This window comes from Barbus barbus, assembly GCF_936440315.1.
Source record: "Barbus barbus genome assembly, chromosome: 21".
Taxonomy (NCBI): Eukaryota; Metazoa; Chordata; class Actinopteri; order Cypriniformes; family Cyprinidae; genus Barbus; species Barbus barbus.
In genome coordinates this window covers 12,298,087-12,312,367 of record NC_136749.1, presented here as the reverse complement: position 1 = coordinate 12,312,367, position 14,281 = coordinate 12,298,087, and the positions used below count along the sequence as shown (strand labels likewise).

General features: G+C 35.8%; 1 protein-coding gene across 1 annotated transcript; it reads right to left on the bottom strand.

Moving 5' to 3' along the window:
• Nucleotides 1-407: 407 nt before the first annotated feature.
• On the bottom strand, nt 408-14,275 carry mrpl13 (mitochondrial ribosomal protein L13). The gene is made up of 7 exons (XM_079445626.1): nt 14,180-14,275; nt 12,983-13,106; nt 10,140-10,233; nt 9,810-9,870; nt 7,658-7,744; nt 7,062-7,183; nt 408-1,223 (listed from the first exon to the last, which is right to left on the bottom strand). Exons 1-7 carry the CDS (start codon nt 14,204-14,206, stop codon nt 1,199-1,201), a joined length of 540 nt encoding a protein of 179 aa, XP_079301752.1. The 5' UTR covers nt 14,207-14,275; the 3' UTR covers nt 408-1,198.
• Nucleotides 14,276-14,281: the final 6 nt, after the last annotated feature.

The window sequence follows — 14,281 nt, the reverse complement described above, 5'->3', positions numbered from 1 at the left end:
TAGCAGTTATTTATGAGAAACTGAATTCTTAAATCACACTTAAAAATACATTAATGAACCAAACCTAATCACCTAATTTTTCACTGGTACAGTACTTCACAGTAACACCATGTGTAACACCACACATTTTGTCGGGATTGTAATCGTATTATCACACATTTATGTGAACGTCCTTTACATATGGTCTTGTGAGATGAAGTGTCATGCAGGGGATGCAGTGAAAGCTCTCTAAGTGTTTTTGTATAAAAGAAGATCTCAGCATGGCATCCTTTCGTGTCTCCATGGTCCTGCTTCCAATGGGTCTGCTCACTGTGAAAGAGACCTGAATAGTTAGAGTTAGGCCTGTGGTCTACTGTCCTTTCAGAATGAAAGCGGGTGCCAATGGAAAGACTCCTCACCAGACCTTTGAATCTACAAAGTAATTTATTTTTACTTTATTATTTGTTTTTGTAACCAATAAAACCGTACTGCAACAATGACTCGAGATGATGTCTCGTCTGGCCCTTGTGGTTTTCTGTTCTGTGTGCTAACTGGTCACCCAAAATGGTTTTAAAATTTAATTTCACATTTAAAACAACAGATTCTCTGTTTAATAACCATGTTTGGTTAATGAGCTCAAATAATGGAACATGCTCTGAAGTTCCTTCTTCATAAAATCACATTTTACAAGCAAACTCAATTTTACCTTTACATAAAAAAAAGAAATGTGACTGTGCCAACATCGCAAAAGGCAGCAGTGACTAACAAGGGCGTTTCATTTCCATCCCAACACAATGAGTTAAGCAGACAAAAGGCCAAAGTAGCATCAGAAAGAGTTTATAGAGCCATATGAAGTTAATTAAGACTGAAGCAGCAGTTGAATTAGAGCTGGATCAGGCTTCAGAGAGGCTGCTAAAGCCATTTGCTAGACAAGCAAAGGCCAAAGAATCTGAGCTCCATTACTACAGTCAACACTAAACGCTGTCCGACTACCTCTCTACCTTGGCTGAGGTTTAGATAAATACACATTATCCAGAAATTCATCTCTATTAGGTATGCGTTTATGCTTAAATATCAAACATAACCAAAAGTTGACAAATTTACGGTTTATTTTCATAATTTTGAGACATTTACAATATATTAAAAAAGACAAACATTTCCAAGTCTCAAACTCCTGGACCGACTTAAACGCAAGATCTGGGAAACTGCTTTATAACGGTCATTTCATCCTGTAGTCTTCTGGCCTGTGAACACACAATAGACAGAAAAGTGAAATCAATATTCAAGCACACTATTGCGGCATCTTATTGAAATGGATGTTAACGACCAACAGGAACTTAAACCTTCCAGACTGATTTGAACAAATTGTAGTTAACAAATACATTATCATAGTTAAACTGAGGGTAGGCAGTTTTGTAAAGCTGTTAGTTGCACCTCGGACTTTGAACCTGGAAGCAAAAAAACTATTAAATCAATGAATATAGTGATTCGTTTAAATTTTAATTAAAAAGTTTCCCTGCTTAGACTACTACACCCATATTGTGCTCACTTCATGTAAGAGCAATTTAAGAATGTCAGCAGAGAGACGATGCATAATTTGACATGACATCCCTATAGTGCTTCCTCTCATTTATAATTAATTAAAACAATTAATTAAAACTTCAGCGTTATAGTTACAGTGGGTTAGAAACTGTAAAAAAATAATAACACTGCTGTAGAAAAGTTTGGGGTCAGTAATTTTTTTAATAAATGCATTTATTCACCAAGGACACTGAAGCGCACTGCAACTGCTACAGCAAGCACTAGTCAAGTATTTGAATGTTGAGGAGTAAGCTCATTGGCTGCTCATACAAAAAACTTCACAATATTACAACTTTTACTGTTTTGGTCAAATAAATGCAGCTTAGGTTAGTAAAAGAAACTTCCAAAAACACTGAACAAATCTTACTGACCACAAACCTTTGAACAGTAGTGTATCCATGATGTCACATGTATGCCATCTGCTACTGAGGAAATTTCATCTCAAGGTTAAAAATTCAAGACCTTGTCACTGTCTAGCCAGAGACGGACCCAAAGAGGGACAGAGGGGTCAGGGGCCCAGGGGCCCGCAGAGTAATGACACTGACCCACATTAAGGGTCTCACTCAGAGACACATCCATCACCATGACAACAGTGTCACCTTGTCACCATCGTAAGCACTGCCTCAGGATGGCATGTGATCACTGCTGATATTACCATGTCCAACACTGAAGGGCATTTCGCAGTTTGAATCATAATGAAAAAAAGGAATATGTCTGTGAATTTAGGCTATATATAACTTCAGATATTTTATAAATAGGTTCCGTCTGGTACTTTCAGACTCTTAACTACTAGCCTGCCAGCCTTCAGTTTTAACATGATGTTAAATTTTTTTTAACATGATTATTTGCCACTTTCATGTCTCTACATTCACATACATAAGTGATTATCCAACATTTTTACTAACAATTGTATTTAAAAATTAAACACTACATTAAAATTCATTGCAAAATTTAAAACATAAGCCAAGATGAGTTAGTAAAAGCATCTTTTCATGACACTATCAGTTCAGAGTTACATGAAGTAAAAAGAATGAATTACATCAAGTCCTACAAATTAAAATTTAACCTACAAAAATAAGGCAAGATTGATCTAACATCTCAGAATCTTTAAACATTTCCATCATTTAGAGACAGACCTGAGAGGATTGCTTTTCTAGGTATTTAAATAATACATGGCAAACACTGTCTGAGAAACAAAGATCTGAGATCTCAGACTCACGTTTGTGCCGTAGAGGCACTGGCATACATACAAAACAGCATATTTGTGCTGTACTGTGGTAAAACAACTGGCAAATCTAGAGATTGGGATTCAAACAAGGACCTGATTGAGTTAATAAATACATTCTAAATGTCAACTACTGGTATTTCAAATGAATGCAGGCATTCTGCGACTGTGAGAATGCGTTGCATTTCTACTATAGATGCCAGATTATGATGGAAGACATGTTGCACACATACATACATACAAATTCACAACCTTAAACAGATCAGCTGAGATCAATAATCAATTAGAAACTCCGTTTCAAGCTGAACTTATTGTAAGGTGTTAAGACTGAAAGTCCTTGTAATTCATGTAAACTAGCCATTACCATGCCACCTAATTCAGCAGTTAAATCATTTCCAAGAGTGCAACAATAATGGAAGCTTTCATTATTTTCAGACGACATCTCACTGTTGACTGAACTCTACAGACCAAAAAGCCAATTGCATGCTGGGAGCCAAGTTTCTCATTAGAGCAACTCTATTACAAGAGAATGAAACCAAGCGGATTTACATTTCCTGAAGGAAATACTGGTACTTACAAGGCAGCAAAAGAATCAAGGTAATGTTTTAGGTAATATCAGGTTAGACTTTAATTCTGTGTAAATGAAGAGCCACTGTTGCACACACTAATCAACACTGCTTTTAAATTGTTAAATTATGCCATGACTTGCACATCAGCACCAGGTTTAAAGATGCATGTGTCGAGTAGAAGGTTCAACTTTAAAAAAACCAAGGCCAAAGTATACTTTGTTTTTGTATTTTTGAAAAACTTTATACAGCCATTGTTCTTAGTGTCAGCGGGCATTTACAAGCACTTAAAATAATAACCTCAACATGACACTTAAATCAAATGGCTGAGTCATCGTCAGCTGTGCATTTAATTCTGACATATGTAAATGACATGATTTAGTTTTTTTAAGATTTGCATATTGCTCTGTAATCATAAGAGACAGTGTATGCAGAAAGAGAGAGACGCATGAGGGGTGAAATAAGGTTAAACTCTCAGATCTCTTGGCACAGAAGAGAAGAGCTGTAGTTCAGCCACATTAAATAAAGCAATGCATCTCAAAACCTTCGAGCCTAGGGACACATCAAACTGCCAGCCAGTTAATGCCCTATAAATGCTGAAGCAAGTCAAATTTACAATCTTTTTAATTTCATATTTACTACAGCTGTGGTCAGACTGTTGAGGAAAAAGATGTTTTGACTCACCAGCTTATCAGCCAATCAAATGTTACCAAACAAACATCACGTTGCTTTACTCCAATTTAATTACAGGAGATCTGCCTGTCTCATTATCACATTGTCGTCTCCTTCCCGCCGATATGTTTTAATTACACGCTCCATGTGGCTCCTCAGGAGGAATCGGCTTGTGTGAAATAATACAATGGGGACAACAAATAAAACCAGCCATATAGGCATAAAGAGACACAGTTGGTTGCCTCAGTGTTTGTTTGAGAGGAATATGAACTCTGGGCATCACACAGCGACCCCACACTAACCACAAAGAGCAACCACACATACTTTTGATCTAGAACCTCAAATAACAGCTGCCTGGACTGGAGCACGATCAGCCACAAAACACAATGTAGGATAAATGGTATCGAAACAACGATAAACACCTTTTTTTAACAAATTGTTTTAAGCTTATTATTAAAACAGTCAATAGACTTCAATTCCATTTTTTTCCAAATATTTATTCCTGAAAAGTACTAGTGGATTCGTTAACAGAACTTCTACGGAACAAAAATTCTTGAATCAGAACCTAAATTAATTCAGTAGTTTATGATTCCCTTCCCCGTAAACCATGAGCTTGAATTTAACATGAAGACTTTATTCATTATTAAGAATGAATATTATACAATACGTTATCTAATACGGTTTTGAGTACTGATTCACAGATCCTGGAAAATATTACTGAAGTACACTGAAGACAAGGTATACCGTACATATTTAACAGACTGAAGAAACGAGGATTCAAGTTCTCCACTGCCCACATGTACCATAGTGTTCTTAAAAGAATGTTTTACTTGGCTATTGCTCAAACCAAGGCAAAAGAGCTGCTTTGGTGGTTAGAGGTTAGAGACACAGCTGCTAACTATCAAATAATGTGCATAAATGAGCCAAATGACTGTTTCTAACAGGAAGGGAATATATATTTGAACATTTTATTGTCACTCATCCTTTGCCAGGTGAAAATAACAAGTCACTTTGAAGAGTAATAGCACTTTGCCTTTCCTTAGCGAGTAAAACTACATATAAATTTCCTGTGTGCATCTTTTGGCACAACAAACTGCCTTTGAAATGCTGTAACACTGTTTACCTTTAAATCCAACCGAGGAAGAGTGTCACTTGCCTTTCAGCATTCAGTGATTTAACACTAAAGTAATATCAAATCTACAGAATATGAGAGAGGGTAAATCTCCTTGAGCTGAAGCGAGACAATTGAAAGCTCCTCACAGCAGCCCCGGGCCGCACCACACCTTCTGACTCTTATCATCTTTTTATACCTCCCACAGTAAGATTGCAGTTCTCAATATCTTCTACAGCACCTATAAAGCCATTTAATTTCATACCTCGAGAGTCATCTAACCACACTTGTATGATATTGATTATAATGAATTCATCAGTCACCTGTGCCATGCACAGAAAGGTTCATTAAAGGTCACAGGAAGAGCAATGCTCTTATCGGTCATATGTTATAATTCGGAAAACAAATACAAACCCTGCATTAAAAATGCTGGGATGCTGAGAATTTATTTATTTACTTTTTTTGTTTAAGAAAAAAAAAGTGCTCCTATGCCACAACTTTTGTCTATTAAGTCCAGAAGTAATATAGGCCGGGGGAGATGTGCTGTGTCAATTAAATACTCAAGATAGGAAACTTTATTGACTATAGTTGCTGGACAGTCTGCATAGATGTAAAAGATTCATGAGGCGTTTAGCAGCAGGACAGCAGTGGTAATAATCTCAAGTGATATGAAATATCTTGGAGGATCTCATGTGTGCTGCCAAACAAGGCAGAAAAAGTATCTCAGGAGGCATGCATGTCATACACAACACTTGACCTCTAAAACAAGTGTTTTTGTCATGTGTACAACATGTAGCACAGAGGGTACTTGATCTAGATAGTTTTTAAAACTTTGTTTTGACATTGTATATATATATATATATATATATATATATATATATATAAAAACTATTGATCAAAAGCTTAGGTTCAGTACGTTTTTTTTATGTTTTTGAAAAACGTCTCTAATGCTCAAGGCTGCATTTATTTGATCATATATGCAGTAAAAACGGTAATATTGTGAAATATTATTACAGTTTACATTTATTCTTTTCTATTGTAATATTTCTTAAAATGTAATTGATTTTTAATGGCAAAGCTGATTTTTTAAAAGCCTTCAATAAGTTTTCATTCCAGTATGCTGATTTGGAGCTCAACTTTTCTTAATTTCAACTGAACTTTTCAACATTTATTTTTTAATATCAATGCTGAAACATGTACTGCTACTTGATAATCTGAATATAATAATAATAATCTTGATAATCTAAATTATGAAACAAATGAACAGCATTTATTGGAATATAAATATCTAATGCCACTGTACTGATGAATACAATGCATCCTTGCTGAATAAAAGTATACATTTTTTGCAAACAAAGTTTTTGAATTGTAGTGAATATATAATTCAGTTTTCATAATATTTACATATAACACACAAAAATGAAAGATATCCAAAATAATACCGGTGTCAATAAAGAGGGGCTTTAACACTGTTTATTGGGCTGAAGTGGTCCAAAATGCAAAAAAGTTGGAAAACACTACTCTAAAGAAATAAACTGCCAGTCCACTTTATTATCAGAAAAGTAGCTAAAAATAAAATAAAAAATAGTGTGCAAAACAAAGTTCCCAACTGTGATTGGCTGGCCTCCGAGCCGGTGACTCAGCTCTCATAAATCTGATTGGATGTCTGCAGTGTGGGGACCAGCAAAGCAGCCATCCAGAAAGGTGCAGCTTCACAGATGGATTATTAAACAGTTCTTTACGACCACACTGCCGGTCACCCTCTCTCTCCCTCAGAAGACCATCCGCACAGGACGACAGCTCAGGTATGCTCTAAATCTGATTCATGCTCTTCAGAAGCATGGAGGATATATGGTAGAGCAGGAACAAAGGGGCTAAGAAAGATTACAAAAAAAAAAGAGAAAGAAACAGGAAAAAACAAACTCACGGGGTCCAGAGCATGGGGAAAGCTTCCCGCTCCTCCTGTGTGTACTCGCTGAGCTTGAGAGGAATCTCTCTGGGTTGAGGAAGCTCCTCTGTCAGGTTCTTCAGAATGTCCTCAGGAAGAATCTAAAATGGAACACAATGATTTGTATGGTTGTATTATTGAACACACACTGCTGTGACAAAACATTACTGCAGAACTGTGATCAGAGACATGTGTCTGACTGGATCCTGTCTAACCGTCCACTGGGATTCTGTAACTCTGTAACTAAAATGTTGGCAATTAACGAAAATTCACATCTGATTTCCAGAGATAATACTACAAAAAAATTATTTTGTATTTAAACATTTATTTATCAAATGGTTTCATGTGGATGAATTATGACGTGACTGCGCAGTAGAGTAATTACCATCATGTAATTTTATAGTTTTACTATTTATGCAGCTGTAGTACTGTATTATGTAGCTTCTTAATCGGATCCATCCCATCCTCCACTGAAACATTCCTCAAACACACTGACACATTTCTCCTTTCCAAACATGTCAAGCTTTGGACAGCGCGTCAATGAACATAAATCAGAGCATCAACCGAGAGCTTACATCATCTGGGAAGAGGTGAAGCCGTTGCATCATGGTCCTTCTGGTGAGGTTTTTGGGAAGCATCCCGTACACAGCCAGTTTAATGATCTGTTGAGTAAAAAAAAAACAGGCCAGAGATTTGGCCACAAATTGAGTCAATCTCTCTCTAAAGGAAACTTGGCGAAATTTCTGCTTTTTCATTCTTAAAATAAATAAATCCTAAACAAATAAAGTAATTATACATGTTATTACACACACATATATATATAAAATATTATGATGATTTAAAAAAAAGAAATTTACAATTATTTAAATTAATTTATAATTTAAAAACAACATTCATTTAACATTAATAATGTTATTTTTATAGTTTTATTATTATTATTTACATAAAAAGGGTGGAAAAAGTGTCTGTGGTGTGTTATTTCTACACAACCAAAAAGTAAAAGCCAATCATGTCCCTGTCAAATTTAAAATTCAAATATATACTAAGCATATGCGGTCACTCCACTGGTAACAATTTAAATAATAAATATCAGTGCCTTTGCTTACACCACAGCACATGAATACGCAAGTGTCCATTTTTGACCCGTCATCCAGCCATCCACCAAACACCAACCCAACTCCATCATTCTTTCATCAGGACATTAATCAGTGATTTTTTCTCTCTCCTCTGACTGGTAGATGTTTGATGGATGAAAGCTGTCTGAGGGGGTGATCGCTCTTCACCACTGTCACCTTCCTCTGATCATTATCCACAATTATCCCAGATACATTCCCCCCTCGACTGGAATAACTCAGCCCAAGTCGAGCATTCATCTTGTTAATGACAGAGAATGAGCAGAATGCTGGAGAGGGTGGAGGGTGGCACGGGATGAATCTGAGCTGGCGTTTCTCTGGGCCACTGTGCAGCACCTACACAGAATTATACTTCTTCAGTTGCATCCCACAGAAGAAAACCAATTCAGGGTCAGCTGCTTACGTGCCTGGACTATGGATGGGCTCTGACTGTCACTGTGGAACGTAATGGTCAAGGTTACTTTAAGGAGATGAACAACAGCAGAGAGAGTAGGGATATGCAGTCGGCATCTCACTATAAATGAAGTGGAACAAAGAAAGAAACACTTGAACTCATCATTCTAAACCCTGGGTAAATTGAGTAATGGTTTATCTTGCTTTACTTTACCGTTCCATTTTTGGGTGAACTATACCTTTGTATTGGGTACAAATAAGCTTGAAGCTTGAATTTCCCCACTTCAGTGGTGAAAAATTATTTTTCTATTAATTTCAGGCTTTCCTTCTTAAATAAACTAATACACTAGAGTATGACACTATCACAAGAACTTTTCTCACCTGCATGTGTCAGAAACGTGTGATAACCACAGTTCTGACTTGGAATAGCACCCCACACACACACACACATACATACACAAAAAATTATTCTTCCTAATATATTCCATATCTATAGCACTTCTGCTTCATCGAGTGCCATCCTAATCCAACACAAGAATATAATGAGAAGACTTAAAGCTGTTTCTATTATCTGAGCTGCCTGGTATTTGCAATTCTCCAAAAACATGAGGGTGTGATTCACAGCACAGGCTGAGAGAGAGAGACAAGAGAGGGTGTTTTTCAATCCAGGAGCTTCAGCGACAGGTGACACTTGTAGAGGTGTATATTGGAAGCAGACAGGCTAGGAAAGACTGCTGTTTTAATAATGTCTAAATGTTTGAGCCTTGAAAGAGCACTTTAAAATCTTTCTGACGCTGAGAGAGAAAACAATTTCTTAGTTCGGTGAAGGACAGACTGGGAAAATAGTAAGACAGATAAGCACTGAAAGACTGGTGGAGAAATGGGCAATATGGGGTCTGCGCTGCATTTATTATTCAAATGTGTGGCATGCTGATTGTGAGGGAATATTTTGCTCTGCAACTTCCACTATCTCAAATTATAAAATAACATTTGGGCATAATTTACATAAATTAATAAATGAAGTCAGTTTTTACCTCCCTCCAAGGTGCAAGGCAATTTGACTCAAATTATGAACAGGTTTGAACCAGTGGCAAGGTTGTGAGTGACGTGGGGACGCTTTTATTGTAGAAATCACTGCAAAATTGAATTTGTCACAGAGAAATGTCCAGTTCAAAAGCCAAATTTAAAGACGGATACTCACAGCTGTTGGGTCTTTTTTGTGCATTTGGGCTGCCGTGAGCTGTTTGAATGAGCCAGGGTAGCTGTGAGATGTAAAAGCAGGTCTTTAGTTTTTCAAATCAGACCTATAATTCACATTCTAAACATTTTGGAAAGCAGCATATTGTTTCTATTACATGCACCATGTATATTGTAAATCATGTGGTTCGGATCTTAGATTTCCTTTTTCTTTTTCGCTCTTTGTCAGCACAAAGAAAACACAGGCAAGAACAGCGCATAAATGAAAGACTATAAAAAGCATGTTCTCTGTCCTCAGTTGAGCTAGAATGTGGAAGGAGAGAGCTCGGTTTACCCAGTGTGAGACGAATACACTTTCTGTTCCCATTTATTTCCAGAGAAGGCAATGTGTCTGGTGTTCATGACCACCACATGGTCTCCAATATCACCTGGGAACAAGACATGTATATGTACATGATAAATGTGCACATTCAGCTTGAACTCTTGACATTACTCCCTGCTGAGGATTTATGTGTCAATAATTACTATTCTCCAAACAAAAATGCTAAAAAAAAAAAAGATAACATCTACTTCTCTTAATACATTTATTTCTTGTTAATTCTGCATTTTTATGACTGTTTTCTTCAACAATTACTTGGAAGAAGTAATAATAATAATAATAATAATAATGTAAACATGTAATCTAAAGATATACATAAATTAATATTAAATGTTTTTTATTACAAAATGTATTATACTTATGTATATATTACATCAAACAAACAATACACATACAGTATACATGTATATAAAACAAAAATTCTTACATATAAGAAAATAATGAAAATAAAAAATACATTATGTGATTAATAATAATAAATACAGTGGACAGACAATAATTAAACATCCACTGTTCTTAATTTATTTCTTCATTCATTATTCTTAATACTGCATTTTTTTACTGCAATTACTACTAAAAAAACAACTTGCATACCACTGTTCTAATTAATAATAATAATATTGCTAATACTACTACTACTACTAATAATGATAATAATAATTATACTTAATTATTATCATTATTATTAACTAAAAATATTGTAATTATATAATGTATACATATTCAATTATTATTATTAACATTTTGTAATTAATAATACAATTAACATTAATAATAATAAATATAATAATAATAATAATAATAATAATAAGTAGGTTCAAATGCATTGGCGATGAATCTATTAACATTTCAAACCATCTATCTATCAGCTTGTGACAGCCATAGTAGAATTAATATATTTATTTGCCAATAATTCCAAATGAGGCGACTATATACAAACACACACACACACTGCCCTCCATAAGTATTGGAACAGTGAAGACAAAATTGCTCTGTTGGCTGTGGAGTCAAGACATTTGCAAATATGATTAAACGATGAATATGAGACAAAACTACAGAATGCCACATTTTATTATTAGCCGTTTCAACACATACATGTTTGACCAAATAAAAAGAACAGCACTTTTAGAGTTCATCCCACTCATTGATGTGAGCATAAGTATTGGGACAGTTGAACATAAGGCAGATATAAAAGATTAAAAGCTATTATTTAGTTGCAGATCCCTTGCACACAATCACAGCAGTGAGTCTGTGACCCATAGACATCACCAGACTCTTGGTCTCATCCTTTCAAATGCTTTTCCCAGCCTTTAATGCAGCCAATTCCACTTGTTGCTTGTTTTGGGGAGTTTCTGCCTTTACTCTCCTCTTCAGTTGGTGAAATTCATGTTCAATCGGATTTAAATCTGGAGATTGACTTGGGCAATCTAAGACTTTCCATTTCTTTTCCCTTATCAGGTCGTTGTTGGTTGCTATAGCAAAAACATACCCTTTGTTTTTGCTATAGCTCTAATTGACTTCCTGTATTCTTTTAGCATCCAAATTGCTTGCTTTTCTCTCAAAGTCAGCTCCTTCATCTTCATCCTGGTTTGTGTGTCATCACCGAATGCAAGATTCAGAATGCAGAAGTAATGGATATAACTGATACGACACATTCCCTGCTTTTAATATCTGAAGAATTAATGCAACAGGACACAGCTGATCACTTAGAAAGACCTGTGAGGCAACTGTTCCAATACTTATGCTCACATCAGATAGAGGGATGAAACTCTAAAAGTATACACACACACACACACACACACACATACTCCATCTGTCAATACGCTATTTCTCTCTGAATGTGAACATCAATGTTGTTGAAGATTAAATGGAAAAACAAAGGCTAGATGAATCTAATATAACACTGAATTTATGATTAAACATTTACACACAGGTTTAACTGAACAACTGAAAAAATCCTAGCCAAAAATATCCATTCCTTCAAAGCCAGTAAATGGAAACACGGCCCCTCCTTTCTCTGACTTTGCTGCCTGGCAGAATAACTGCACAGCGCTGAATTTTCATCTCTTGGCCTGTTATGCTCATTCATCTATCAGAGAGTGAGAGTTTCATTAAAAACTCCCAGCATGTCTCAGGAAGGAAGCACCATCAGCATGGTCTGCGAGTGAGCTGCAGGCACATACAGCGTGCAGATCCAGACTAATGTATCAATTCCAGAGCCTGTCGGAGTCAGAAGTCATGACACCTTACATCTCTCTGGAATTAGCTGCCACACTAGCAGCTTTTCACATTCAGATCAAGGGAAGAACTGTAATTCCTGTCAGGAATTTAAACAAATAAATCCTGATCGCAGCTTTGGAGAATGATTTTGCAGCATGTTTACTCTTGCAATTTTAAAATTTTTATTAAATATTCTGCCTTTCATGTTAGATGTTACATGAATTACCATTACAGATGGTCTGTGCTTTTAAGACAGAAGTCCTAAACATAAACACAAAATACAATATGCAATATCCCATTTACAAAATACAGAAACAGCATAGTACACATAATGGGATAGTGTCAACTAAAATAAAGGCGTTTTTTACATATACAAAATGCATTGAACTTCATGCTTTGGTTACACAGAGCAACACAGCCAATATTTAAACAGTGGTCGTTTACTTCCATCTTGTGGCCATTCGGCTACTTCACATTCCCAGTCAATTCATGATAATGAATCAATGCTGTCATGCTCTGCATGAGGTGGGGAATGAATAGAAAGGCCTTCGGTTGGCTTAGTAAACATGTTTACTCACTCAGTGGATGGTAAATGGGTTTATGCTTTCCTTGAAGATGCACTGAACACATAGAGGCGATCTTTCCAGGAGGCTGCATCCTTGCGTCTATTAGGAACCAGGATCTTGCAAAGGTCGCCCATTGCTTATGGGGGAAAAGAGAAAGCAATTTATGAAATGAAAGCTGACTTTTTCAATGACCAAACACAATCAGTTCGCAATAACTTATAGTTCAAGTAAAAATTTATCGTCTGAGCTTAGTTACTTTTGATGTCTCAACCCTGCTGATTTAAAATCTAACAATCAAATAATTCCTAGATTTATTTTCCTAATTCTCACGACTCGCACGTGCATGTGATGCCCCCAGTGCTGCAGGCAAGCTTGGACTATAGAAAAGCTTACATTCAGCAGATAGAAATATCGCATTATATTGATTTGTCAGGAAAAAAAAAGATGATCTGAACACTGCTGTGTAAGTTGTGGCTGTACTTTAATCTGACATTACCTCCCACCCACATCCCCCTGATCAACATGTACTTTATATTACTATAATTAAAATATATTTTTGGGAAATTAAACAGTTTCTTACAAACTTATGTGATTTGATAAAATACATAACAAAATATAATCGTATATATGGGTAACGGAAAAAATACCTCAAGCTACACATGACAGTTAATGAGATTAATACAACACTTCTGTTGAATGGCACGATCAATCACTATTGAGTGTTAGTAATAACTTCTGACTGCGATCCAATGTGGATTTTGGTCAAATTATGAGGAAGAAATATGTTATTAGTAACATTCAAGAAGAATTTTATGTGGAAGATACACAGTTACAACTTGTGAAGAAAACGTAATGTAACTAATTACTATTAAGTAATAAGTAAAGTAGCAATATTACTTTTGAAAGGAGTAATATATTACATTATTTGAGTAACTAGCCCAAAACTGTCGTTGGGTGAACGGTCCACTTTACCTGCCACCGATCAACTAATGCATTACTACACATTTACCACACAACATCATCTACATGCACTAATTTTCAACGCTACACTACAATATATCTAATTAATAATGCTAAAGAAACACACGTAAGTGCAGACATTACACACATTATACGCTTCAAGTTCAATAGAAAGATAGTTTTCCATAAAAGAAGCATCGTAGTAACATTACATTTATAAATGACATTAAGCCCAAATAAACAATTTACCTGGGCTGATCTTGAAAAACTAGACATTTGAAATAAGCATTTGTTAATCTTGACCTCAATGTGGCTGCAGTGGTACAGCAGCAATTTACTTCCCCCCGACCA

What these genes read in the sequence shown, in the direction of transcription:
- mrpl13 (XM_079445626.1), bottom strand. Translation starts at nt 14,206, where the DNA reads ATGTCTAGTTTTTCAAGATCAGCCCAG. An exon ending in GTTTTTCAAGATCAGCCCAG is followed by an intron (nt 13,107 to 14,179) that starts GTAAATTGTTTA and finishes TTCCCCCATAAG; the next exon opens with CAATGGGCGACCTTTGCAAG. An exon ending in TTCCCCATGCTCTGGACCCC is followed by an intron (nt 1,224 to 7,061) that starts GTGAGTTTGTTT and finishes GTGTGTTCACAG; the next exon opens with GCCAGAAGACTACAGGATGA.